This window comes from Oryzias latipes, chromosome 6 (genome assembly GCF_002234675.1).
Source record: "Oryzias latipes chromosome 6, ASM223467v1".
NCBI classification, from domain to species: Eukaryota; Metazoa; Chordata; class Actinopteri; order Beloniformes; family Adrianichthyidae; genus Oryzias; species Oryzias latipes.
In genome coordinates, this window is record NC_019864.2 from 3,306,564 (window position 1) to 3,331,700 (window position 25,137).

At 40.6% G+C, this 25,137-nt stretch overlaps 1 protein-coding gene across 1 annotated transcript in view; it reads left to right on the forward strand.

Annotated features, from left to right (window-relative positions):
- Positions 1-1,188: 1,188 nt before the first annotated feature.
- Positions 1,189-25,137, forward strand: part of cftr (cystic fibrosis transmembrane conductance regulator) — a 54,536-nt gene continuing 30,587 nt past the window's right edge. The window contains exons 1-11 of the mRNA XM_004086222.4: positions 1,189-1,457; positions 2,116-2,226; positions 8,672-8,780; positions 10,335-10,550; positions 11,745-11,834; positions 12,557-12,720; positions 12,905-13,030; positions 14,754-15,000; positions 15,091-15,183; positions 18,995-19,171; positions 19,284-19,475. Coding sequence (XP_004086270.1) covers positions 1,405-1,457; positions 2,116-2,226; positions 8,672-8,780; positions 10,335-10,550; positions 11,745-11,834; positions 12,557-12,720; positions 12,905-13,030; positions 14,754-15,000; positions 15,091-15,183; positions 18,995-19,171; positions 19,284-19,475 — 1,578 coding nt within the window. The 5' untranslated portion in view covers positions 1,189-1,404. The remainder of the gene's footprint in view (positions 1,458-2,115; positions 2,227-8,671; positions 8,781-10,334; positions 10,551-11,744; positions 11,835-12,556; positions 12,721-12,904; positions 13,031-14,753; positions 15,001-15,090; positions 15,184-18,994; positions 19,172-19,283; positions 19,476-25,137) is intronic.

Here is a 25,137-nt window from a genome sequence, read left to right on the forward strand (position 1 = left end):
TCTGGATTGTTCTCTGGCTCTGATGCTGCAGAGGAAACGCCGTCCTCCATGCACTCCAGGCTCAGAAAAGATCTGCAACAACTTGCTTTTGACACTGGATCTCTGTTCCTCTGAGGAATGTTTTGAGGTTTTAGTCCTCCCTCCCCTGAAACTGTGTGCAACCTTAAACTGATAACATGTTTCACTTTATCAGTACGTTTAGATGTGCCGGAACTGTTTCTGCTATTTTGTGATTCACTGAAAGGCAGCTGAGCAGAGTAAAACCAGGAGTGGACAGTGAGAGGCAACTCAAGAGAGTCTCTGAGAGACTTGAACTACTGACTCAGAGGGGTCTCACTCCCAACATGTCACGTTCTCAAATGCGTGCAAAGATGTGGACTTTAGGAGGCGATTGTCATTCACTGACCGGTTTGACTCAGCAAAGATTCTCACTCTCTCTGTCAGATTTCTGCTCCCTGCTTTTATTTTGAAGGGAAGCAGTCCTTCAAATGTCCAGACCAGATTTCAAACTTTAAATTGTAATGAAGCTTGTTTACAAAAACTACCAAGTACTAACATTTTTTTGCTGTATGGTCTTGGATGTGGAAAGACTGAAGGAGACCCTGAACATCTCCAGTGACTCTGCTGTCTGTTGTCCAGTGTTTTTATGGTGGTTTTGTCTCCACTAAAACCCCCCACCAAACTCACACACACACACACCCACACACACACCCACACACACACACACACACACACACACACACACCCACACACACACACACACACACACACACACACACACACACACACATTCTGGTTATCATCTTGTATTCCTTTTCAGTGGCTGCTTCAGGGACAATACTGATGATTTCAAATATACATGTTTTAAATGACTGTTAGACTGAAATGAGCTTATAGTATATTTCCTAAAGTTCTGACTTGACAATTGATGTTTTTTTCTTGAAAGATTTACCCTGGATTTATATATATAATACAAAATAAGGGTTTTAAATATGTAAATTCAAAAGTTAAACTTAAAAGTGAGGAAAATAATCTTTGGTCGTGAGTTTTTGTCTTGATCTTGTCATTTGTGTGGAGCTGTTGCCTTTAAAGCCACATGAGAGACAATGAAGGACCTCCGGATGCTTTGAGAAAGTGGGATGGACGTTTTGTCCTCTATATCTCTCTGTCACTCTGGCTAAACGACAGGCAGGGCGAGCCAACAGGAGGCTGACCTGCAGGGAGAGCGCACGTTCGCGCTGAGAAGAGGAGACAGCCGTGCGTTTTTGCGCACGTTTTTAGCGCAGACAAACAGTGAAAGATCTAGGAGGAGAGGTGTCTGTCGGACCAGTGCCGTGCCGTGAACAGATGTGAGCGTTGAGCAGAGACCCTCAGGTGCGGAGAACGCAAACTGGCGCAGTTAGGATGCAGAAATCACCGGTGGAAGATGCCAACTTTGTCTCCAGATTCCTGTTTTGGTGAGACATGTTTAGTCAGTATGTGTGTCTGTGTGAGCGCGCGCCCGCCAGTGCTTTGGGTTGTGTGAGGATGGCATGATGCGCATTTTGCTGCTGATATAAGGGAGCGTTGGCGATCATTTGGAGACAAGAGAATCCAGACTAACTTTAGCTTAAAAAGTTTAACCTATGCTCTGTGTTTTGAACCGTCAGCAGACTCTCTGGTTCAGTCATGTGATTTATTACTGCAATACAGGTGGATCTGAGAGTGAAATGCGCACGTTATTAAAGAAATTCCCCACATGTAATTTTACACTCCTTTTTTTAAAAGCAGACTCAGGCATCGGCGATTCATTATTAATATAATGTAAAATGTGTTTAAATGTGCTCCTTCAGACCTGAGACACTCGCTGCTTTGACGCGTTGAGCCCCCTAACCCCCTAACTGAGGGGTTCGTGCGCTCTTCTTGCGCCCCCAGAGTGCACGGAGCACAAGGAGCATTTTCGAAGCTTCTCGACCAAAACCCTCTCACACTTCGTGTCTGGAAGTTTTATTTTTCCTTGTCAAGTTATCCTTTCACAACATTAGGAATCATTCGAATCCTAACGGAGACCTCGAAGTCCCAGAGTTCCGAAAGCGCGTGTGTGAGCTGCCCGTCTAATGTGTGGCTTTTGTACAGGTGGATCACTCCACTGCTGAGGAGGGGCCTCAACAAAAAGTTGGAGCTGACAGATGTGTACAAGGCTCCATCGTTTGATCTGGCAGACACGCTGTCAGAGAGACTTGAAAGGTTTGTAAGCAGAGAGGTCGTTGGTTGGCCCAGGATGACTTAACTCTGCTCATGGAAATCTACTTCTAGAGTTAGAAGTCATCTTATTGCAAAGTCAACACTAAAATCTCCATGATTATAAATAATCTAAGATGGGTTGTTTTGGATCAAACTCTGACACTTTGGCTTTAGTTATTTTAACGCAGTTAAAAAAAATCGCAGATGAAGAACTAATAGATTTTGCTCAAATAAAACCAATACAACACAAAAGTAACCTTAAAAATATATCTCAACATGAATAACCCAAAGATTTGGGTAGAAGAAATAACCCAAGTGTTTTAAGAGTGTGTTAATACATTCAATTTAGTTTCATTTATATAGGCCAAAATTACATCACAGTTGTCTCAACGGGCTTCACTAATTGTACAAAAAATTTAAAAAGTTATAAAATACAACAGCTGATGGCTAAACTAAACTAAACAGACTAAACTGAATTGTGTTGATGTGTATTCATTAAAAGATTAATGAATTTTGTTGTTACATGAACATTACAGTCTGTTTATGTGGCACATAATTCAGCATTCTGGCTGCTTTGGCAATGTTTTCGATTCAGACATGATGTATTTCTTCCATCTTTTTATAAATTATATTAATTTACAATTTTCTAAATACCTCTGTATAAATCAAATTTAGATTAGGGGATTGAGTCTTACTATCAATCAAGAGCAGAAAGTAGATCAGTGAAGTTGTTTCCTGACAGGACAAGTTCAAATTCCTGTTTAAGTCAGGGTCATCAGAGCTTACAGTATGGAGGCATCCTTTGAGTCCCACTTCCATCATCTTCTGATTTTTAAATGTTCCCAGTGCAATTTTAATCATGATTATGCTGTTTTTAGCCAAAATAATGTAAACAAGTTTCGCTTTCTAGGACATATTTTCTGCAGAGCAGCAGAAGTTAATTAGAAATTCGCCTCTGAGTTGTGGGCGGCACCGTTGGCGTGGAGCAACCACAATCCCCTCCCCGTTGCAGGGCAAAGCAGGGAGCTTATGGCCCACCCAACATATTTTCTACATCACATAGAAGCTCTTTTTCAAACAGCTTTTTTTTGTCGGCTCCTGATTTACAAAGATTTGAATAAAAAATAATCAGAAATGCAATTCTGAACCAAAATTTTCTTTATCTATTTTAAAGTCCCACTTTCTGTCACACACCTAGGTGTGTGACATTTGTTCTCCGCATTTGACCCATCCCCTGGGGGAGCGTTGAGCTGCAGACGAGCCGCGCTCGGGAGGCAGCAGCATTAAGGGTCTTGCCCAAGGGCCCTCACTGGGTGATGTTGTTGATAGCTCGCCATTGATATGGTAATTGCCCCCAGTACCATTGTTTATTCCCCTCCGGGAATTGAACCCTGGATTCCTACCTTACCAACTGAGCTACCCAGCCGCTAGCCATGTCCTCCATCATGAGAAAAATGTTAAAAACACCAAAGAAAAAACCATTTTCTTCAGAGTTGGTGTATAATAGTCAGTGAAGGACTTGATGAAATCCAAAAGTTTAATAGAGAGAAACCAGATTTTCTACAAGTTTGAATCCTGAGTTTCACCAACTTTACCTCCAGATAAAACAGACGTTGATTTCCATCTTCACTACAACTTCTACTTTTAGTCAGAAGGAGGATTTTGGACCACAGAGTCCGGTCCTTCTTCTCTTCAGTGTAGGGAGAACACTTTATTCAAAATCTTCCACAGGAAGTGCAGTCAACTCGTCTTTCCCCATCTTTCGTCTGCCGCTCCGACTTTGGTTTTCATCCTTGTGACCCACCGACCCACATTTCTGTGGTATAGTAGCTTTGCTCAGGACTTCTATTGTCCTGGATGCTTGTGAACCACTATCAAGTTTCCAAAACTCTGATCCAAAACCTATTGCACAGCCCGTCCGTTTGGCAGCAACTGCTCCGGGATTTTCTCTTTAAGGAAGCTGTCAGGGAGGGTCAGGTTAGCAACACTTTCCATGATGTCTGCAGAGTGTTGTCAGTCTGACTGAGGGATTGTGGTTTTACTACACAGCAACATTATCACAAACATGAAAGAATAATAAAAAAAACTTTACTTTTTGGTCTTTTTATCAACAGTCACTTAAACTGGATTTTCTTACTCCTTTACATACAGTCTGGAATATTTGCAGACTTTCACTTCCTGAACGAACAACAAACATTTTCTGTATTTGTATCTGATAATGCAGCAAGTGAACTGATGGTAATACATACATAACATGATTATTATTGGAGATATTAAAACAAATCTCTCTGATTTTATATAATACTTTTCCCATGTTAGTCCAAACTTTGAGCTCAGTTTGACTTTGACTCTTTTGGGTTTTTGTCATAGAATAATCTTTCACAGAGAGGGTATTCCCTGTCTGTCCTCCTCTCCCTCCACAGATATGTGTCATTGCAGCACATAAGACTCCTGAACCCTGACCTGACATTTCAAGTAATGTATGTTTCAGCTTCACAGGTCTCATTGGCTGAGATTGGACAAGAATCGCAGTGTGTTTAGTAATAGAGCATAGCATGGATCAGGTATTTATTCAGAGGTGCGTCTCCGAACATGCTACCCAAGTGAGAGCAGTGGAACTCGATCAATAAGGCTCATCTTTAAAAATGATTTGCAAATATTGATATTTTTCTCAGAATTAAAAGAAATTGAATAAATGGAATCCCTGTTTAGTTTTTTTTTGTCATGTTTAGGTCACAAAACAAAGTAATTAGAAGTACACATAGCTGAGAACGAATACTGTTTTGCTTATGAAGAACTTCAAGTAGGATTTGTTGTGCAGTAAAGTAAGAGCACAGTTTTTACAAAACAGAATGATTTGCAGTAGAAGTGTGTAAATGAGCTTCCCAAGGGTCTGTGATAACGTCCTATATCAGGTTTGTCGGCGTAAACGCTGCAGATCTGTGCTCTGCTGCATCCATGTTTATGCTTGCTGTAAGGCATTTGCCCTTTCCGTGTGTTTACAGTAGCAGATCATGCAGTGGCTTCACTTCATAGTCAATTTCAAATATGGGCTGGTATTTAAAATGAAGTGCCAACAAACAGACTGTTTCTGGGTGATGACAGCAGAAAACCTCTATTTATTGTCTATTTATTGAAATTGTTATACAGTATCACCCAATTACCTAAGAATTTTGTTTTTACATTTTTTTTGTTTACAAAAAAGGAGTGCTATTTTAACCTTTTTTTCCCCCAGAAAATAATGATAAAGTTATTTTGATCGTGTTAAATCTACAGAGACGCATTCAGCCCCTTTCAGCAATGTGACTGGAGAAGCTGAGTGCATCCATGTGCCTGCATTCAACAAATTTGAACCCTTAAGTCGTAACCCTTGTGCTATCCTAGGCACTTTAACATTGGGAGTTGGGTCATCTAGACCCACTAGACAGTGCTCTGAACCTTTTTTCTTCAGTGATTTGTGATCTTCACTGGTGTCCATGGATTACATGAAATCTTTCCACCTTTATCCACCTTTGTCATGGTAGGGAGAACACCTCAATGTAAGGGGGGGGTCATCTAAGATGGCACAAGGGTTAATATGAGTTAAGTGGGCTTTATTTTTCTTTTAAAACCCCTTTGTTTATGCCTAAAAGATTTCAAATCTTATTCTCCTTTTATTTTAAAAATAAACTGTGTGGGACCCCTGATAAAAGCATCTCATTAGGGGGGGTTCATTTTTTCCATGTTTGTATTTTGAGGTGATTTGTTGTTTGTGACACATCATGGAAAACTAAACTAAACTAAACTCAACCTGAATTCTTTTCGTTTGCTCTCTGTAGATTTCCTGTAAAAGAAACAAATGCGATCATGTTTGGTCTACGATGAAAGTTTCTGCTGTTCTGTTCTGTTCAGCTGTCATGGATGCATAGAAATTGTATTTTGCTCAACTGTGGTGAATTGTAAAAATAAGAAGACTGATATAGAGATGTGCTTGTTGATGAAAAAATATTAGGATAAACATAAACTGAGCTGGAATCTTCAGCGGTTTTTCTTTGGAATTTAGGAGAGATCAGCATTTTTTAAGGCTTTTGTTACTCTGTTAAGGTCAGTAGTGGCTTTCCAAGAGTTCGGTCTCATAGTAGCTCCTCTGGTTGTTTCTGCTGTAATATATTTGCTCACACTGAAAAAGAAGTAGCCTAAAGGCCCGTACACACCGGGACGAATATTCGCCAGGCGTTATTCGCCAGCGTTTTTCGCCACGTTTTTTGTGTTCACACCCAGGCGATTTTCGCTGACGATGAGTGGAATGAACATGCAATTTCATTCCCTGACATTAGATGGCGCTTAATGTAAAACAGAAATACTCCTGTACACAAGGTGGCGCTGCGCAACTTTACGCTTCTTAAAGTCGCTTTTCACTCAGAAGAAGAGAGCAAGTATTTACACGCTTGTCAGAATCAAACAAAGAAAACATGAATATTTCAAGCACCAGTAGCTCCAACTGGTACTTGGTTCGGGGATATTTTAGAATGTCCGTCATTATTGCTTCGCGGTTGTGTAGACGCTACTTGGCGTCTATCTTCTTCGCTGGTATGTGTGCTCAGCAAGGCAGTTTTGTGTTTGAGCGCCCCCAAGTTGTGTTTTACTGTAACTTCAGAAGCTCCAGACACGTGAGCAAAAGCGCCATTCTCATTGGTCGAGTAGATTTCGACGCGACGCGTCGAAAAAAAAAAACGAACCCGAGGCGTTTTTTTTTTTTGACGCTTTAACGCCTGGCGTTTTTTCGCGTCGGTGTGCACACTCTCGTTGGTGCCCTTTGTTTAGTCACGAGGCGTTAAACGTCGGCGAAAATCGCCGGCGAAATTCGTCCCGGTGTGAACATGGGAAAAGAACACCAATCACAAGGAAGTATACCAAAATGATCTGTCCATGCAGCAGCAAACTTTAACTTAATAATGAATCTTATTAGATAAAACATTCCAGAAACAAGGGGTTTGACACAAGCACTCAAAAGGAAAAACTGAGCTATATGCCACTTTTGGATAGAATTACTTCAAATTGAACATTATCCATGACAGTAGTAAGAGATTTTTTTTTGCTTGTTCTTAACACATGGTTTGTGTTTTTTGAGTTTTATGTATGATTGTAGTTCAAACAGAGATAAAAAAGTGTAATTAGCGGAAATGACTCATTTTAAAATAAAATGTGAACTAAATGTGACTAAGTTCTTAGTTGGACCATCTCAATAAACCCTCATAAAATCTAAAACCGGCACTTGTTCTTTGAACAGAAATCTGGATGGGAATAATGACAATGAATGCCAGTCTAACTTGTCAACATTTATTTTGATAATTTTTGAGTTTTAAATCAAGTTTTTCTATTGTCAGGAGTATGTAGCAAAATGATTTTAACTTATTTTTATTATGATTTCCTAACTTCTTGATCCTAGCTGTTAACGAGAATTCTCAACTATTTGAGAAAAGCTTAGAGCAAAGAAAAAGTTCAAACAACGTTTAACCTGGTAAAATACCTTGAATGTCTAAAAACAAAGGTTTTAAATTCTTGCTGTTTATGGCTGTTAAGAACATTTTTCACTTTGTTACAAAACCGGAACATTAGTCCCATCTTTCCCCTTCATCTGTTTGTCTTGACTTTTCCCAACAACTGCAGAGAGATGGATCCCACTTTGCTTTTTCCATCCTTTCAGCCTTTTCTCACTTTGAATGGAGCAGACAAACCAGTTAATGTTCATGGGTGGTAAAAAGTTAACCTTTAAAAGATTCCCAGTGCTCACCAGCTGATAAATGACTGGTTGATTTTGGCCTCATTTGGCCTCAGTAGCTGAGCAGAGATTCTGAGAATGTGAACTTTACCTTCTCCTGACGCATGACCCTGTCGGCCGCTCTGTCAGCATCAGCTTAGTCCAATTCAATGACCTCTACCAAAAACCCTTTACATACCCGTGTGCTGCTTCACCTCACAGCCTGCGCTGTAGCTTAACAAGAAATACGCAAAGTGCACAGCTTTTAGGGAAAATAAAGATAAAATGATACATACAAATTGTATTTATAGAACAGATTAGTGAACAGATATTTATTTTATTATTAGTCGCTCATTATGGCGAGGACAATGACATGGGTGGTACTGTTTCACGTGCCTCCCCTGACTGCACGGTTCCTAGTAAAAAAAGGATTTTGATGAAGAAGAAAAACCACCGAACCGATCCCAAACCCGTCCAAATTATGTCAACCTGCCCAAAGGAATTTTTGCCCACAAATAGAAACCAAAACTGTCCAATTGGGCAGGAAACCACCCAATCTGGCAACACTGCTCCTGAACTTAGATTGTTGCCAAAGTAGTAGCATGCAAATGGCATGTAGAGTCCATCTTGGTTGACATGTGGATGATAGATGTGCTATTCTCTGCCTGAATGCTGCTAAAGTGTGCTGTAACTCTTGACACCCTGCAGAGAATGGGACAGAGAGGTGGTGTCATCCAAGAGGCCCAGGCTGCTGAAAGCACTGGCTCGCTGTTTCTTCCTGCCCTTCGCCTTCTTTGGTATCCTTCTCTACCTCGGGGTGAGTGTCAGAAAGATTCTGAAGTCTGATTAAACACAGTTGGGATGTCTTTATTAAATAGAATGGTTATAATCCAAGATAAAGGGATTAGTCTTCATCTAAATGAAACAATCTCAGGGCATCATACAAAACTTTCTATGAGAATGTGTGACCCTGCATTAGAATGGGGACCTGTCCAGGTATACTCCAATTTCACCCCACAGTCGCTGGGATGGGCTCCATTGATGAGGACAATTGATCAGCAGCAAAACAGAGCAAAATGGACACTGCTGCTTACATTAATCTGTGAATCTGAGGATATATTCAGACGGCACAATTGGTTTGCTTAAACTCAACCACAGTTCCTTTCCTCCGACAATCCAGAACAAATTTTCAGTCTGAATACACTCAAGTGGATCCTGGTCCTGGACCAAGAACCGCTCTCTGACCCATATTTGGAGGTGGTCTTGGTTCGTTTCCAATCGGACTGAGCTTCAGTTCGCTCTGAGATTCTTCTGTCTGAATACAATCCTTTCTCAGAACAACTGAACCAAAAAAGCCACCTTCGGTGAGCATTATGGGTTGTAAACAGAGTAGTTAAGCTGTGGGTATACGTGAAGCCATAACAAGACACAGCAACTCATTGAAATGTAGCCGGATAAATGCTGGCTCATTAGAATAATTTTTACCTACCTTTAACTAAAATTGCTTCTCACAGTTTTCCCAACAATCTATATGTCATAAACACTTATCAGTGTACCCTCTTAGCCGTCTTCTTGCCAACAATCGGCCTGCAGCATGCCTCCACTTTCCCAAAGTAAAAGGTGTTGTACCTGACAAGGTGTTGTACAGACATTCAGAATTGGTCTGCGAAATATAAAGTTTGAATCAGTCATCCTTTCTGCCTTTCATTGTTTTGCCCCACCCTCGTAATTCATGGCCAATGATTGAGTAGATCCTCAGTCATGTGCTTTTGTTTACAAACCTTGGTTCGAAACTGAAATGTCCGCTTCACGGAAGTCTGAGTACAGACCAAGAGCAAGGTTCACGACTCAATCTGGACCAAATTAAGCAGACAGGGTCCAGACCGATGGACTTTTCCTGTCTGTGCACATGTATAAGGGGAAGGGGATTAACAAAATCATGTTTTCTTAAGGTAAATTACTTCCAGTGAACTGTTCTTTCTCCAAAAACCTGGTTGACAAGTTCTATTGAGCATCCTATAGAGCAGCCACTGGATGGAAAAGGTACAGAGAAGTTGACATTGAATTAACATTGAAATAGAAGCTTTCATTCCAAACACTGAATTGCTAAAACACAATTGGTAATTTTTTTTCTTGTAAATCAATTAAGTCAAAAGAAAGTCAGTCAGTGCTGAGCCAAAGAAACAGATGCTGGTAAAACCAATAAAAACAAAACCTGAAGACGAAAAACATTTGTGATTGTGTTAATAATAGTGGGATTCATTTAAATGATCAGAAATTGACTACAATGAAAACATACTCAGCTTTGGCAGCAGAAATGCAGAAGAATGTTGAGGAGGAGAGGAGCGTGACAATCTACCTGACTTTGCAGGAAGCTTCAAAGACTGTGCAGCCTCAGCTTTCTGGACGCATTATTGCTTCCTTCGATCCATTCCATTCTCCAGAGCGACAGCAGGGATACTACCTGGCCCTGGGACTGGGCCTTCTCCTCACTGCTCGTTTCATTCTCCTGCAGCCCGCCATTTTCGGCCTTCATCACCTTGGCATGCAGATTCGCATTGCTCTTTTTAGTCTTATTTACAAGAAGGTAAGAACAGTACATGTTTGACAACAACATTTGATTTTCTTCTTTTAGAAATGTGCATGGATTTTTATTCAAATATTTGAGTAAAACCCCAAAAAGTTGATAGTTTACTGTAGTATTTTGATCTCAAATGTTTTTTAGTTAGCTGAAAATCCAATACTATTGATATTAAATCTTTGAAATGGCATTTTGTCATTTGTGTGAAAGACACAACACAACTTACTGTGTGTAAAGAGTTGTGGTAGATGACGATAACATGATCTATTTAACATTATTTGACAAAATGAGCCAAAAAAGGAAAACAGGGGTTTTAAACTACTGTCAAAGATTTTCATGAGTGGAAAGTCCACACCCCTACCACTTGAAAGCAGGCTACACCAAATCTGGCCAACAAATTGAATGTCCGAGTTGGGAGCCAGATTAAATACTTTCAATTTGGAAATAACCTCATCTACCTTCTTATCAAACTGTTTCACTTTGTTTTACTTTAAAAATTACACACTTTATACACTTTTCTCAGACAGACATGAACATTTTCACACTTTTTGTCAAGGTTCAAACCTTCATTGAAAAATAAGTCCAGCATTAAAGAATGAAAACAAAAAGCTGATCGCAAAGCTTTAAGCAAATGTAAAAAGCGGAAAGCATTTTGCACAAGAGACACGGCACAGAGGAGGTTGATTTATAAGGTCAACAGTCAATCAGGATGCTGAACCCAAAACAGCAAGACCATGAAAGCTGAAACATGACAAAGTGGGATCACTTCAAATTTGTATTTCATTAACCTTCTGTGACTGATGAAGGCAGCTGTACCTCGGAGATGAAACAGTCATCTCTAATTCATAGGGTTGATGGCTTGATAATTACCACAGTCTCAGTTCAAGTGTCTTTGGACAAGGCACTAAATTGTATTTGCCATTCATTCTAAAACCGATTTATAATTTAGCCTTTTCTGACACTTAAAGCCACAATGGAATGTGTTTGCTGAGATGTGTTTTGGTCATGTGATAGACTCGCTAGATGAATGGATTTCCCTCTGTTTTACATTGGATGTCCTTGGCCTAAATCCTTTCACGCTACACCTTTCCTAAAATCTTCTTGCATGACCCAAGTGTCGCACAAGTTGTCTGACTTTTCAAAGTCCAGTTTACTTTCACATTTGTGCCTTTGTTGATCCCTGACATTTCAACGTTCCAGACCCTGAAGCTCTCCAGCAAAGTCTTGGACAAGATCACCACAGGCCAGCTCGTCAGTCTGATGTCTGCCCACCTCAACAAGCTGGATGAGGTAAGAGTCAAGACATTCCTATGAGAAGAAAAGTTTACTTGATCCGCTAGAAAACCCCAAAAGCTGAGTTTGAAATCTGTGAAGCACATGCAGAATCAGAATAACCATTAATAATTATACGCTTTGGCTGTTTCCCATGAAAGTCAAATTTTAAAATTCTTCTCAGTGTCCATGCTACCACCAGAGCCTTCTCCTCTGTAATGAAGACAATACCAGATATACATGACTGAGTTTTATTACCTAAACAAAGGTTACGTCATTTGTTGTGACAGTGTTGAGAAAACCGTATCCATGCAAAGTAAGTGTAGGAAGTGAAGACCTGTGTGGATTGTCAGCTGTTTTGCCTAAAGTCTCACTGAGGTGTTGAATGTAGAAACACTTTGTGCCTGCTTTGGGACAATTATCACCTGACTTACATCTGGCTTGTATAATATGAATAACTGGTTTGGTGTAGTTTTGCTGTTTGGAGATCAAAGAGATGCAGGAGTTGGCCGTTCTTTATTTAACGTTCTTGTGTGACGATTTCAGTGTAGCATGCAACTTTCACATCCCCCTTTCACTTTGCAGTATATCCCACAGAGTCACATCAAAGACGTGTGGTAACGCAACACTTTTTGTTTAAGATTAAGGCGATGTCATGAAGGACAGGACTTAGAAAAGTGACCCTGTCTTCTGCAAAATGCAATGCAAACAAATACAACATGTGTTGGTGTGCGTTCCAGAGTCTGGGTCTTGCACACTTTGTGTGGATCACGCCCCTGCAGTGTATGCTGTGTGCGGGTCTGGTTTGGGAGCTGATTGAGGTGAACTCCCTCTGGGGTTTATTGGCCATGATCTTACTGGGAATTTTCCAAGCCTGGCTCTCGATGACAATGACGCCTCCTCGGTAAGAACTCATGGCTCATTGTAACTATACTGGACATCAGTACCAACAGTACAATTTTGAGTCTGCCCCTTGTCTTCTAAATAGTAATAGCTTTGAATAACTTCTTATTTAATATCAGTCTTAAATACAAGGGGGTGGTTATTTGAAATCTCTGAACTGCTGCCTTCTTGTCTCCTGTGAACAGCGCAAAGAGAGCTGCATTCACCAGTCGTCGGCTGGCTCTCACCTCAGAAATCATGGAAAACATCCATTCTGTCAAAGCCTATGGCTGGGAAGAGGTGATGGAGACAATAATTAAGAACATTAGGAAGTAAGTTACACCTACACACTCAGCATTAACACATACAAATCCGGTTTTACTTTGAGTGTTTTCCTGTTTCTATCGATTTTACATTACACTTTCAATAAGTATTACCATTCATTTCAGATCAATTTCGTATTTTTTTGGCAAAGAAAAAGTAAAAATTTTATTCCCTGAGCTCATTAACTTATTGTTTGACAGAAACTAAATAAACTTCAACTGAATCTAAGAGCTTAGATTACAGCAACAGTAATGTGTTTTACTGTGGCGAGTCCTGCATTTATTTCCCGGGCTTTCAGGGCTGTAAATTTTTATCCTTCTTATATCAACACACGAAAAATGTTTCAGAGAGATAACACTACTGCTCAACATTATGAAAAAAAGCATACAATTTTAGTCACACCTGCCCTTGTTGGCTGTCTGGAGATGAAAAATGGGCAATCCTGTACGGGGCACACAGGCCTCAAAACATCAAGGTCGTAGACCCCCATAGAGTGAAAATGTTCATGAACATTTTTTCCTACTGGCATACTGCAGGTGACAGGTCGTAGTGACCACTTCTACAACATGTAAGGTTAAGTTATGAAGAAGCAGGTGAGACGCGGGCACGTCATGCAGATTTTTTTTGTCAGTTCCCCCTAAATACTATGCATTGAACAAGGAGCCCCTGAGTGCTCTTTATGATAAGTTTGCGCTTCGTGCTTGCAGCCTGACTGTTAGCAATGAGGAAATTAGACAATCAGAGCGTAGTTTGTGTGGACATTCTTCCGGCCCTTAGGTCCACTTACAAAGCTACGGTATCACCCTAAGGTCACTTACTACACGCACGACAATTGTGCATTCCACCTTCATGACGTCCCTTCAGGTGGTCATACAAGTCGCAAGGGAACAGCAAGACACCTGCTTCCCTTAGGATTCGGCTGCTCCTGTCTAAGACCCGCTACCCAAAAACAACCCAAAAACTTGCTGCACTCGTATGGGTCAACCTCCATGTAGGTGCATGTGACTAAGGCTTTAATCAATGTAGTACAACAGACTCAGGACAGATTTGATCAACATGTACAATTCATTACTACAGTAACACAGAAAGAATCAGAGACCAAGCACTGCAGCTTCGCTTTTGTAAAAACAAAAATCTAAAGTAAAAGAAAAGAATGAAAAAAAACAAATAATGAAACACTCCTCAGCCTTGCACTGAGGAGGCTCAAAAACAATGTTAAAAAAGGCTAGTGTTGCACTCACTATCATGCATCTGCTCTACTGCTCCTTCCATCCTCCTTTTCTTTTCTTAGTAACACATGGATGGCTTGGATCCAGTATATCTGTGTGCTTCTCTTCCATCCTCCGGCCCTTTTCTGCTGACATTTGAAGCAGCTGTTGATTGCCGTATTTGTTTTTGTGTTTCTTTTTTATGTGAGTTTTAATGGGCAGAAACAGGGCTGAAAAGCAGCAACAGACTGATAGATTTTTGCTCTCAAGTGTGATGGGTCCTCCTTTGTTGCCAAGAGTTCTTCTTCTCCAATCCAAGGAAATGTTTACCACGCTCAAGAAAAGACCTTTTAGCTGTTCTTAGTGTCAAAACAAACCAAACCAGACACAAATGTGAAAATGATCATCATTCTTTGCCCATTGGAATGAAATCCACGGGATATAGTACCTCCATGTGATAGAACATTTCAAAGGCTGTGTAAAGAATCAGTTAACCAAATACCTCTTTGTTCTGCCTTCTTAGAGATGAGATGACTTTAACGAGGAAAATTGGATCCATACGGTACTTTTATAGCGCCTCATACTTCTTCTCCGCCATTGTGGTGATCATGGCGGCCATTGTGCCCCAGGCGCTTACCCACGGCATAATCCTACGTCGAATCTTCACCACAGCCTCTTACTGCATAGTTCTGCGAATGACGCTGACGCGCCAGCTGCCGGGTTCTATCCAGATGTGGTATGACACTCTGGCCCTGATTGAGAAAATAGAGGTAGGTGGACTGTGATCAGTCACTGGTTACTTCTACAGGTGAAAAGTTCACCCGTAAACCTTTGCTAACCAATTGTTCTCCTCCCCCCAGGACTTTTTGTTAAAGGAAGAATACAGAGTTCTGGACTACAGCCTGACTACCGTCGGGCTTGAGATGGTCAATGTGTCTGCGTCCTGGGATGAGGTTTGTTTTTGTTTCTAATCTGCTGGTGTGATTAGAGCAGCCAATTACAAGCATGAAGATGCTTAAAGCTGACAAAAGAAATCAAAAAAGTACAAGTTTAAACTGTGTTCTTGTTTGGTACCTTTCCCTTTGATGTTAGAAAGCATCGTCTTTGCCATTGCTCTGACTGTCTTAAGGCCCGTACACACCGGGACGAATATTCGCCAGGCGTTATTCGCCAGCGTTTTTCGCCACGTCTTTTGTGTTCACACCCAGGCGATTTTCACTGACGGTGAGCCGAGCGAACATGCAATTTCATTCCCTGACATTAAATGGCGCTTAATGTAAACAGAAATACTCCTGTACACAAGGTGGCGCTGCGCAACTTTACGCTTCTTAAAGTCGCTTTTCACTCAGAAGAAGAGAGCAAATATTTACGCGCTTGTCAGAATCAAACAAAGAAAACATGAATATTTCAAGCACCAGTAGCTCCAACTGGTACTTGGTAAGGGGATATTTTAGAATGTCCGTCATTATTTCTTCGCGGCAGTGTAGACGCTACTTGGCGTCTATCTTCTTCGCTGGTATGTGTGCTCAGCAAGGAAGTTTTGACACGTGTGCAAAAGCGCCATTCTTATTGGTCGAATAGATTTCGACGCGAGGCGTCAAAAAAAAAAAACCAAACCGGAGGCGTTTTTTTTTTTTGACGCTTTAACGCGTGGCGTTTTTTCGCCTCGGTGTGCACGCTTTCATTGGTGCCCTTTGTTTAGTCACGAGGCGTTAAACGAAATTCGTCCCGGTGTGAACGGGCCTTTATGCTGCATTCTAAACTATGTGTGGCACGTTCAAAAGCGCACTGAATTCTGGTTCTCAAACATGCTTTTAGCATAAGATGTCCACACAGGTCTGTCGCCACCAGGTTCTAGCGCATGTCCACCACCAACCCGTTGAAAGAGGCTTGGTGCGAAATCTGGTGATTCAGGCTTTTTCTTTCCCAGCTTTAATCCAACAAATGAAAGACTTGGTGTCATAGAATTCCGGCTGCAACCATGCATTTCACCTCCATAATCAATATTAAAATTGTTTTAACCTTTAAAAAAAGGCACTACCCACACGTCACTATCAGATCCAAATCCCTGATGAATCAAAGTGCAACTGTTTTTTTTATTTGATTTTGATTTAAAAGGGTTTATTTCAAGCAATAAAAGCAAGAATAATGCACAAAACAACACAATCAGCTTTTTTTATATTCATACAAAGATGTATTTAAAAAAATTTATTCAAACATTTTATTTTGGCAGAACTTATGTCACATTTTTGTGTGCCAAGTGTTAAACCTTCCAGGATAGTTAAACAGTTCGGTCAGTATCTGTTAGCCTTTTAGTGTAACAGGAAGCACGAGTGTCAGTTTTTATCGCAATTCCTGTAATATATGAAATGTGTGATATACACGTATAAGGAAAGTTCTCAATATCCTTAAATCCACTATGAATTACAAATACAGAAGTTAAATTCTCACAGCATGACCTTATCTGTGAGCAGAGATTGTAAACTTAGTTTGACAGGTGTGATTCATTGACCACCCGACACCGTGAGAAAACAAGCGAGCGGCTGTGGTTTTCCCTCACTTTGCATATTTAATTATCCTAGAGCTGTCACCACTTTGCTTTTGCTGGGAACACTCTGACTCTCCCTTTGAGATTCAGAGATCATCACCTAATTCCCCGATTCTCCTGTTGCCTTCGTCTCTTCCTGGAATGTGCCATTCAGCCATGAATAGTGGGGGGTGGGCTGTTTTCTTTCTTTCTTGCTGGAAGCATGTACGTCATCTCGTTAGAAGAAGAATCACCCAGACAGACCAGCACAAGTCAGAGCCCATCTCGCTATTAGAGGAACGCGGAACCATAAAACATCACAAAGGTTAATAATTAAGTCAGATCCATGCAGAGTTCCCCTTTTCTAAATCGGCTGTGTCATGCTTTAATCTGAGCAGTGATGAATGAGTTGAATCAAGGCCATTGTGGGACTCTGGGGGGGGGGGGGGGGGGGTCCTCTTGTCTGTGGACAGTCTCTTGTTTCTCACAGTGTGTGAAAGCAGAGCATGAAGCCCACACTTACCCAAACCACAACCGAGAAAGCAGCTTTTGACCAAAGCTGTTCTAGGTTTACCAGAAATGTTTACTCATCTAGTTTATCAACACTTCTGTAAGTCTTGGTGTCAATTTAAAGTCCATTCAATCCATTCAGAACATCTGACTAACTGATGGATGAAACATGTTTCAGAGTTTTTTGATGTTTAAACACCTCAGAGTGAGCCCGCCTCCACTTTCCATCACCATTCTGTTTACACTCTCTCCAGTTAGCTCACAGTCCCTAAAACCCCTTAGCAGTGCAACAAAAAAGTGACCAATACTTGATCTATCCAGCCGTACAGTTTAGATCCAGATTCCAGCTCAGACGAGGAAAACAAAGACGTTCATGGATCTATTTGTCTGCAAGTGGATGCATCAGAATGCAGCAGAGCAGGAAGCTTAAGTTCCCCTGATTGTACAGTAGCTTCTATGTCACAACTACAAGCTTTTTCAAAAAGCATTTTTTGTCTGATCAAGATTCACAACAATTTGAACAACATTAGATATGTGTCTTCCAACATCAGAAAAATGCCACAAGAACAAATTAAAAAAAACAAAAACCCAATTTTCATTGGAGTGGGTCTTAAAATACTGCTGTGACTGATGGAATGGATGTTGATTTTTTGGATTTGACCAGTTGACCCATTCTTTCTCTGAACTCCACACGTAAGGGAAAGAATTTTCTGGGAGTTTTCTGGTCATCACAGAATCCTGAGACATAGCAGATAGAAAAACCCTACACTCCTCTAAATTCACTGCAGTTAATTTCAAATCTTGTCCGTTTGAGGTTTCACAAACGAAGTGACACATAATTAGGTCTGATCGCCTGCCTGATAAGCAAATGAATCATAGGAGAAGACGCTGCACAGGTGAAACAAGCTCTGCATGTGTTGCTTTCCACTTTAACTTCATCCATCCATTTTCTTAATCCGCTGCATCCCCTTCAGGGTCACAGACCGCCTAACCCGGCTACTGTTGGGCGAAGACCAGGATGCCAGCCTGTCAAAGGGCCACACAATCACACACCTATACACACACAGTCCCACCCCATTAGAGTAATCAGTCAACCTGTGAAGCATGTCTTTGGACTGGTGGAGGAAGCCGGAGTGCTCAGAGAAAACCTATGCATGCACAAGGAGAACATGCAAACGCCACATAGAAAGGTCCCAGGCTGCACCACTGTGCAGGATCCACTTTAACTTGTGTCTGTAATTCCACATGGCTGAATTCCATCAGACAGCAGGTTCACTCATGGTTTGCATTAGTCCTTTGTTTCCATCCATCTATATTGCAATAGTCGGTTTTCATTCAACACTAATGAGCAGAATGCGTACATCCCCCAGAATGATGGACTGATATGAAAACAGACTTTCCTCAAGCTTTTCCTCTGTCCCTCATTTCAGTCGTTATCAGGCTGTTTACTCAACTAAATAATTCAAGGCAAATGCCAGAGTCAAAGTTTGAAGATGGTCAGAACCTGACACTTAAAACGAGTCAGAAAAATTTTAATCTTCAAAGAAAATCTGTAAAGGTTTTAAAGAAAAAGAAAACTTTAAAAATACAGTTTTGCTAAAAATAAAATATTGGGAATGATGGTTTCCTTTTGCCAAACGTTTTTTTAATGTGTATTCTTCCAGTATTTGATTTAATTCCACTGTCTTAGTCAAGTCAAAGTTTGTTTTTTTTATTTTTTACTGCAGGGCATAGTTAAGCTGTTTGAGAAGATACAGCAGGAGAATAAAGCAAATGGGCATCTGAACGGGGATGGAGGACTATTTTTCACCAACTTGTACGTCACTCCTGTCCTTAAAAACATCAGCTTGCATTTGGAGGAAGGCAAGATGCTTGCAGTTGCTGGGTCGACTGGGTCTGGGAAGGTATGTCAAGAGTTTGTTTCACGTTGAGAGGTTTGTAAAACAACCGGAAAGCTGACTGAGTGATGAAGGACAGAAGGGTGTGTGTGATCAGTTTTTGTATCTTTTTGCTCAGAGTTCACTGCTCATGATGATCCTGGGAGAGTTGGTGCCGACGGAGGGTAAAATCAGACACAGTGGCCGGATTTCCTACTCACCGCAGACTGCTTGGATTATGCCAGGAACCATCCGTGACAACATCCTGTTCGGCCTGACCTATGACGAGTACCGGTATAACTCCATCATTAAGGCCTGCCAGCTGGAGGAGGTATTTCCACTCCAATCTATGCCTTTGTTTTGTCATTCAGTCATTTCAGATGCTTTAGTGTCTGCTTTTGAGGAAAAGTCGATGGTCTAGTGTTGGTGAGCAGCAGATAGTTCATGTAGGTTATTAAAGACCTTCCTTTGCAGTTATCTGAAAATCTGCTCTGCCACTTTGAGGTTGAGAGCGCACACATTCACACATCTTCTTTGGCTCTGTTACACTCACAGAGGCTCAGTGTTGAACCATAGCTCCTCCGCACAATAATATCTCTACTGCTGCTGCCATGGAAATTGCTCTGGGATGCAACATGAGTCGCTTTGGCTCCCAACGATGAGCGATATCGCATCCAACGTTAGAAAGCAAGCTATCAAAGGGAATGGAGGGATTCTCTGTTAGTGATTTGTGGGAGTCATGAACGAGCTGTTCAATACTCAAGAGTCACTTTACTGACTTATGAATATTGATTCATTGTCCCCACTGACTCATTACAGTTTTTCTCAGTCGCTTTAGTACAATTCTCAGATCAGAATTGAAGTTTGCAAATACATGTGTGCATTTCTCAAAACAATGTGTACAAACAGCAAAACACTATGGAGTTCTTGCAAAAGCCTGTAACTTGCTCAAAATCTTTAGTTCATCTCTCCAAACTAAGTCTTTATGTCATTGAACATGTCAGTGCCATCAGAATGTCAAGTCCTTGTGTCATTGTCTACGAACAAGACAGTCAAATGACTTTGTCATGTTGTCAATATAACTGTACTTTAGAGGGAGGTTCTGATGTAAACTATGGCTAAAGTTTGGATGACAATTATTGTAAAATGGAAGTTACACCTTTTTTGTTTGATTGCAAGAGACTGGACAAGATTCACATTAACACTTTTATTGTTCATATTGTAATTTGTTGACAGACAATGTCATACCAACATAGAAAAAACCCACTGCAAACGGTAGCACAAAGGAAAAAAAAAGATAGGACAATATTCTTCCAGTATGTTAGGCCACAAATTCTCATCCACATCACAGTGAATATCCTCTCTTGCAATGCAGCGAAAATTGTTTGTCACATTATGACAACTTGGTCAACCATTTTGCAGTTAATGACTTATACGATGAACTAATGACTAGGAGTTTTGAGGAGTAAGACTATTGCACAGTGAACTATATAATACATTTTGATCAACATGACATAAACAATTGATAATGTAGCAAAGAACAGAGAATTGTACATAATCATTTGCATGGATGTTCCAAAGCAATTGCAACTTGTTCAAAGAAGTGAGAAACTGCTTATATGATGTGCACAAGTGACATCATGATGTGAAGATTGAGCAAATAGTTTGGGGAATTTCATTCTGATCTGAGAATTGTACTAAAGCGACTGAGAAAAACTGTAATAGACTTGTCCCTGTTAGCAAACTAACGGCACTTGTAGAAAAATCCTCACTGTACCATTGTGTATATATATATATATATATATATATATATATATATATATATATATATATATATATATATATATATATATATATATATATATAAAACAAAAAAAACGCCATTCTCACCCTCCGCGGGTGGTTTCTCCTCCAAGCTCGGGTCCTCTACCAGAGGCCTGGGAGCTTGAGGGTCCTGCAGTATCTTAGCTGTTCCTAGCACTGCGCTTTTCTGGACTGAGAGGTCTGGGGTCCTTCCAGGTATCTGTTGTAGCCACTCCTCCAGCTTGGGGGTTACTGCCCCGAGTGCTCCAATTACCACAGTCACCACTGTCACCTTCACTTTCCAGGCTTTCTCCAGTTCTTCTCTGAGTCCCTGGTATTTCTCCAGTTTCTCATGTTCCTTCTTCCTGATGTTCCCATCGCTTGGCACTGCCACATCCATCACAACGGCTTTCCTCTGTTCTTTATCCACCACTACAATGTCTGGTTGGTTCGCCATTACCATCCTATCAGTCTGGATCTGGAAGTCCCACAAGATCATTGCCCTCTCATTCTCTACCACTTTCGGAGGTGTTTCCCATTTTGACTTTGGAGTTTCCAGTTCATATTCTGCACACATGTTCCTGTATATTATTCCAGCCACTTGATTGTGGTGCTCCATGTATGCTTTCCCTGCCAACATCTTCCACCCTGCAGTTGTGTGCTGGATTGTTTTAGGCGCCTCTTTGCACAGCCTACACCTTGTGTCTTGTCTGGTGTGGTAGATCTACATCTTGGGTCTTGTCTGGTGTGGTAGATCTACACCTTGGGTCTTCTGAGCCTCTATGGCTCTGGTGCTCAGGGCTTGTTCCTGAGCTGCCAGGATGAGTGCTTCAGTGCTATCCTGTAGGCCATTTCTAGCCATTGGTAGGACTTCTTGATATCAGCCACTTCAGTTATGGTCCAGTGGTACATCCCATGCAGGGGTTTGTCCTCCCATGAGGATCTGTCCTCCAGCACTGTATCCTCTGCTCTCCACTGCCTGAGACATTCACTGAGCACGCTGTCAGTTGGGGCCTTGAGCTTGATGTATTCATGGATCTTGGATGTTTCATCCTGGATAGTGGCTTCCACGCTCACTAGTCCTCGGCCTCCTTCCTTGGGTCTAGCATACAGTCTATGTGTGTATATGTGTGTATATATATAAACACACAGACAGACAGACAGACAGACAGGCAGGCAGGCAGGCAGGCAGGCAGGCAGGCAGGCAGGCAGGCAGGCAGGCAGGCAGGCAGGCAGACAGACAGACAGACAGACAGACAGACAGACAGACAGACAGACAGACAGACAGACAGACAGACAGACAGACAGACAGACAGACAGACAGACAGACAGATAGATAGATAGATAGATAGATAGATAGATAGATAGATAGATAGATAGATAGATAGATAGATAGATAGATAGATAGATAGATAGATAGATAGATAGATAGATAGATAGATAGATAGATAGATAGAAGAAGTTCCGGTCAAATAGCATTAACGTTCTATTTCACTGCTCTGGCTTCTTTAAAACAAACTTTAGCTTCATCATCTGGACAAAAACAAGCGGTAAGAGGTGAACCTTTTCTCTGATCTGATGCTTTATTTAAACCCATCGTGACAATCAACATATATATGACTCAGAAAACTTGATTCACTTTGGTGAGTGACTCATTTAAACTCGAGTAAGTTGAAACAATCAAGTTTACTATCACAGTCCAGAGTTTAAAATGAAACCTGTTAAAGTCTGAGTAGAGCTCATCAGGATTTTAGTGTAGGAAGGCTTCTGCTGATCACTTATTATAGATCATTTTGTCACACATATGAATTCTCATAGAGTTTAACCCTAATATGAACAAAATGTCCTCTATGTTCCAAAGTCACTAAAGAGAGCAGCACACACAGTCCTGGAAATCTTTGAACTGGACAGCTAGTGTATAACTATACGCACATCTGATATGTGGTAAATAGAAACTTCATGTCTTGAGAAACCTGCTAGAACCAGGTCATTTCTAACTATAACAAAAAAAAAAAAACCTGAGCTGCGTCACAGTAAAAAAAGGATAGAAAATCAATCAAATTAGGAAATCTCTTTAGAATTCATGACCAGGATATATGTGCCACAGTAGACAGAATAGCAGTAATATATGCAGTACTGCTAATGCACAACACAACCAGACAAACAATTTGATTTAAAACATTTAAACATGCATTTTCATTTACATCAACTTCTTGAGTCAATCAATATTTTTTTAACATTTTTAGAAATGCAAAGATAAACTCAGTGTAAAGCACATGTAAAACATAGATATAGTTATCCAGAAAGACACAAAAATACATTTTAAGGTTTTTTAAAGACTGGCATGACAGACTTTTATTGGAATTTATTGTTGAAATTGTTTCTTCCCTTTTTCTGTCTAATGAATGTGTAAAATTAAATGTCTCGCCCTCAGTGATGAAGGTTTTCACAAAAACAATCAGGTGTTTTCACACAAACAAAGCTGTGATGCTATACTGGTATTTCCAATGTAAAGACAGCGTCTCCACTTTTACTTTGAGGACAGATGTAAGGCGAGTGATTTGAACGCAAAACTAAAAACAGGAGTCCCGTAATTCCATTCTGCCATATCTGAAAATCCACAACGTGGTGTTGGGCTGCTAGTCAGGGGCTGTTGGGCTCTCTGAAGGTGGGGTGTGTAAGGTGGGGGTATGTGAAGAATTTTGGAGGCAACAGGTATGTTTGTAACACTTGAGTACGTGTGTGGACAGGCCCCGCCCCTTTTGATTAACATTTACACCAGACAGTAATGAAGATAGTCCTCCAGCATCTAGTTGCGTATTAATTTGTACACCCCCACCACCACCTCTGTAATCATCTTGAGATTTCCTTAACTCCCCTTTTCCCCCTGTCTTCTGTGGCCTTACCCCCTGTCTCTAACATCCCTTCCTTCTTAAAGGATAAAGGATGAAATCAATATAAATAAAGTTTAGCCTAAATTACAAAAAAGGTTTATACAAATACATGCCTTGTGTGTCAGAGGATCCAGAACCCCCTGAAGTATCGGTAAAATATGTACAACACAAGGGGCCTTCAGCTCCTATCTGTGTGCTCAGCTGTTGGACAGGACAAGGAAGAAGAAAGAAAAAAGGACATTTTTCTAGAAATTATTATTTCATATCAGAGATCAAGTATCAAGTTCATACTGGAATACATCAGCTGACACATATCTGTGAAAGAAAATCTGGATTTGAGAGAATCTTGTTCCATCTGTGACTTAAAGAAGTTAAAGAAGTTTTGTGTTAAAACATCCCTTTGGTGATGAGCGTTGTGTTTTTTGCTGATTTCATTCTGCCTCCTGCTTTTGACACTTAGCTGTTAACTTGTTTCCGTTTGCACTCCATTTGGAGCAGCAGGAGCTGCAGATGAAAAGGTAGGAAGTTTTCCTCTTGATGTTCCTCAGCACAGTCTCTGTGTGGACTACGATCACCTCTTCTTATGACATGATGTGTCCTTGTTTTTGTCTTCTTGCAGTGTCCGTCGTGTGTTTTTTGTTTGGTGCTTTTTTCTATTCAGACCAGTGTCAATTTTTTTTGTTATCACATGTCACACTTTGCCTTTTGGGTTAAATTACCTTTGGGTTTCTGTGATATTTTTTATTTATTTATTTTTTTAGAAAAAATCAGTCTATTGCCCAAAATGATAGTTTTCTAATTAGAAAAACATTTTAGAAGGACTGCACATTTAGCAGATGATTAAATGTGTTATTTCCCTTTTTGGTGTTTATCAGGGTTAGTGTTAAAGTCAATAACCCAAAGGTTTTATTTAAACCTTAAATCCTTTTTTACATTGATGTTGTCTCAAAGCAACAAACGAGGACAATGCTAAAGAAACCGAATCATGCCCAAGAGGGTTTGGAACTTTTCAAAGTAGATGTTAAAACATGGTCAAATCCAGTTCAACCCATTGACTGTATATGAGAAATGGACTGAGTGACTCCTCCCCCCTGGCGTTCCAAACAGGAAGAAGCCAAAATCCCATAGAAGTCTATAGAAAAATAAACAGCTGTTACTTGGTCATTCTATTGGTCAGAACAACCCTTCTTACTCTGATACATTTCTTAACATGTTCTTGATAATCCTATTTTTTTCATGATAATTTTTATGCAGCACAAGTTATTAAAATTATAAACTGACCAATCAGTTGCCTCA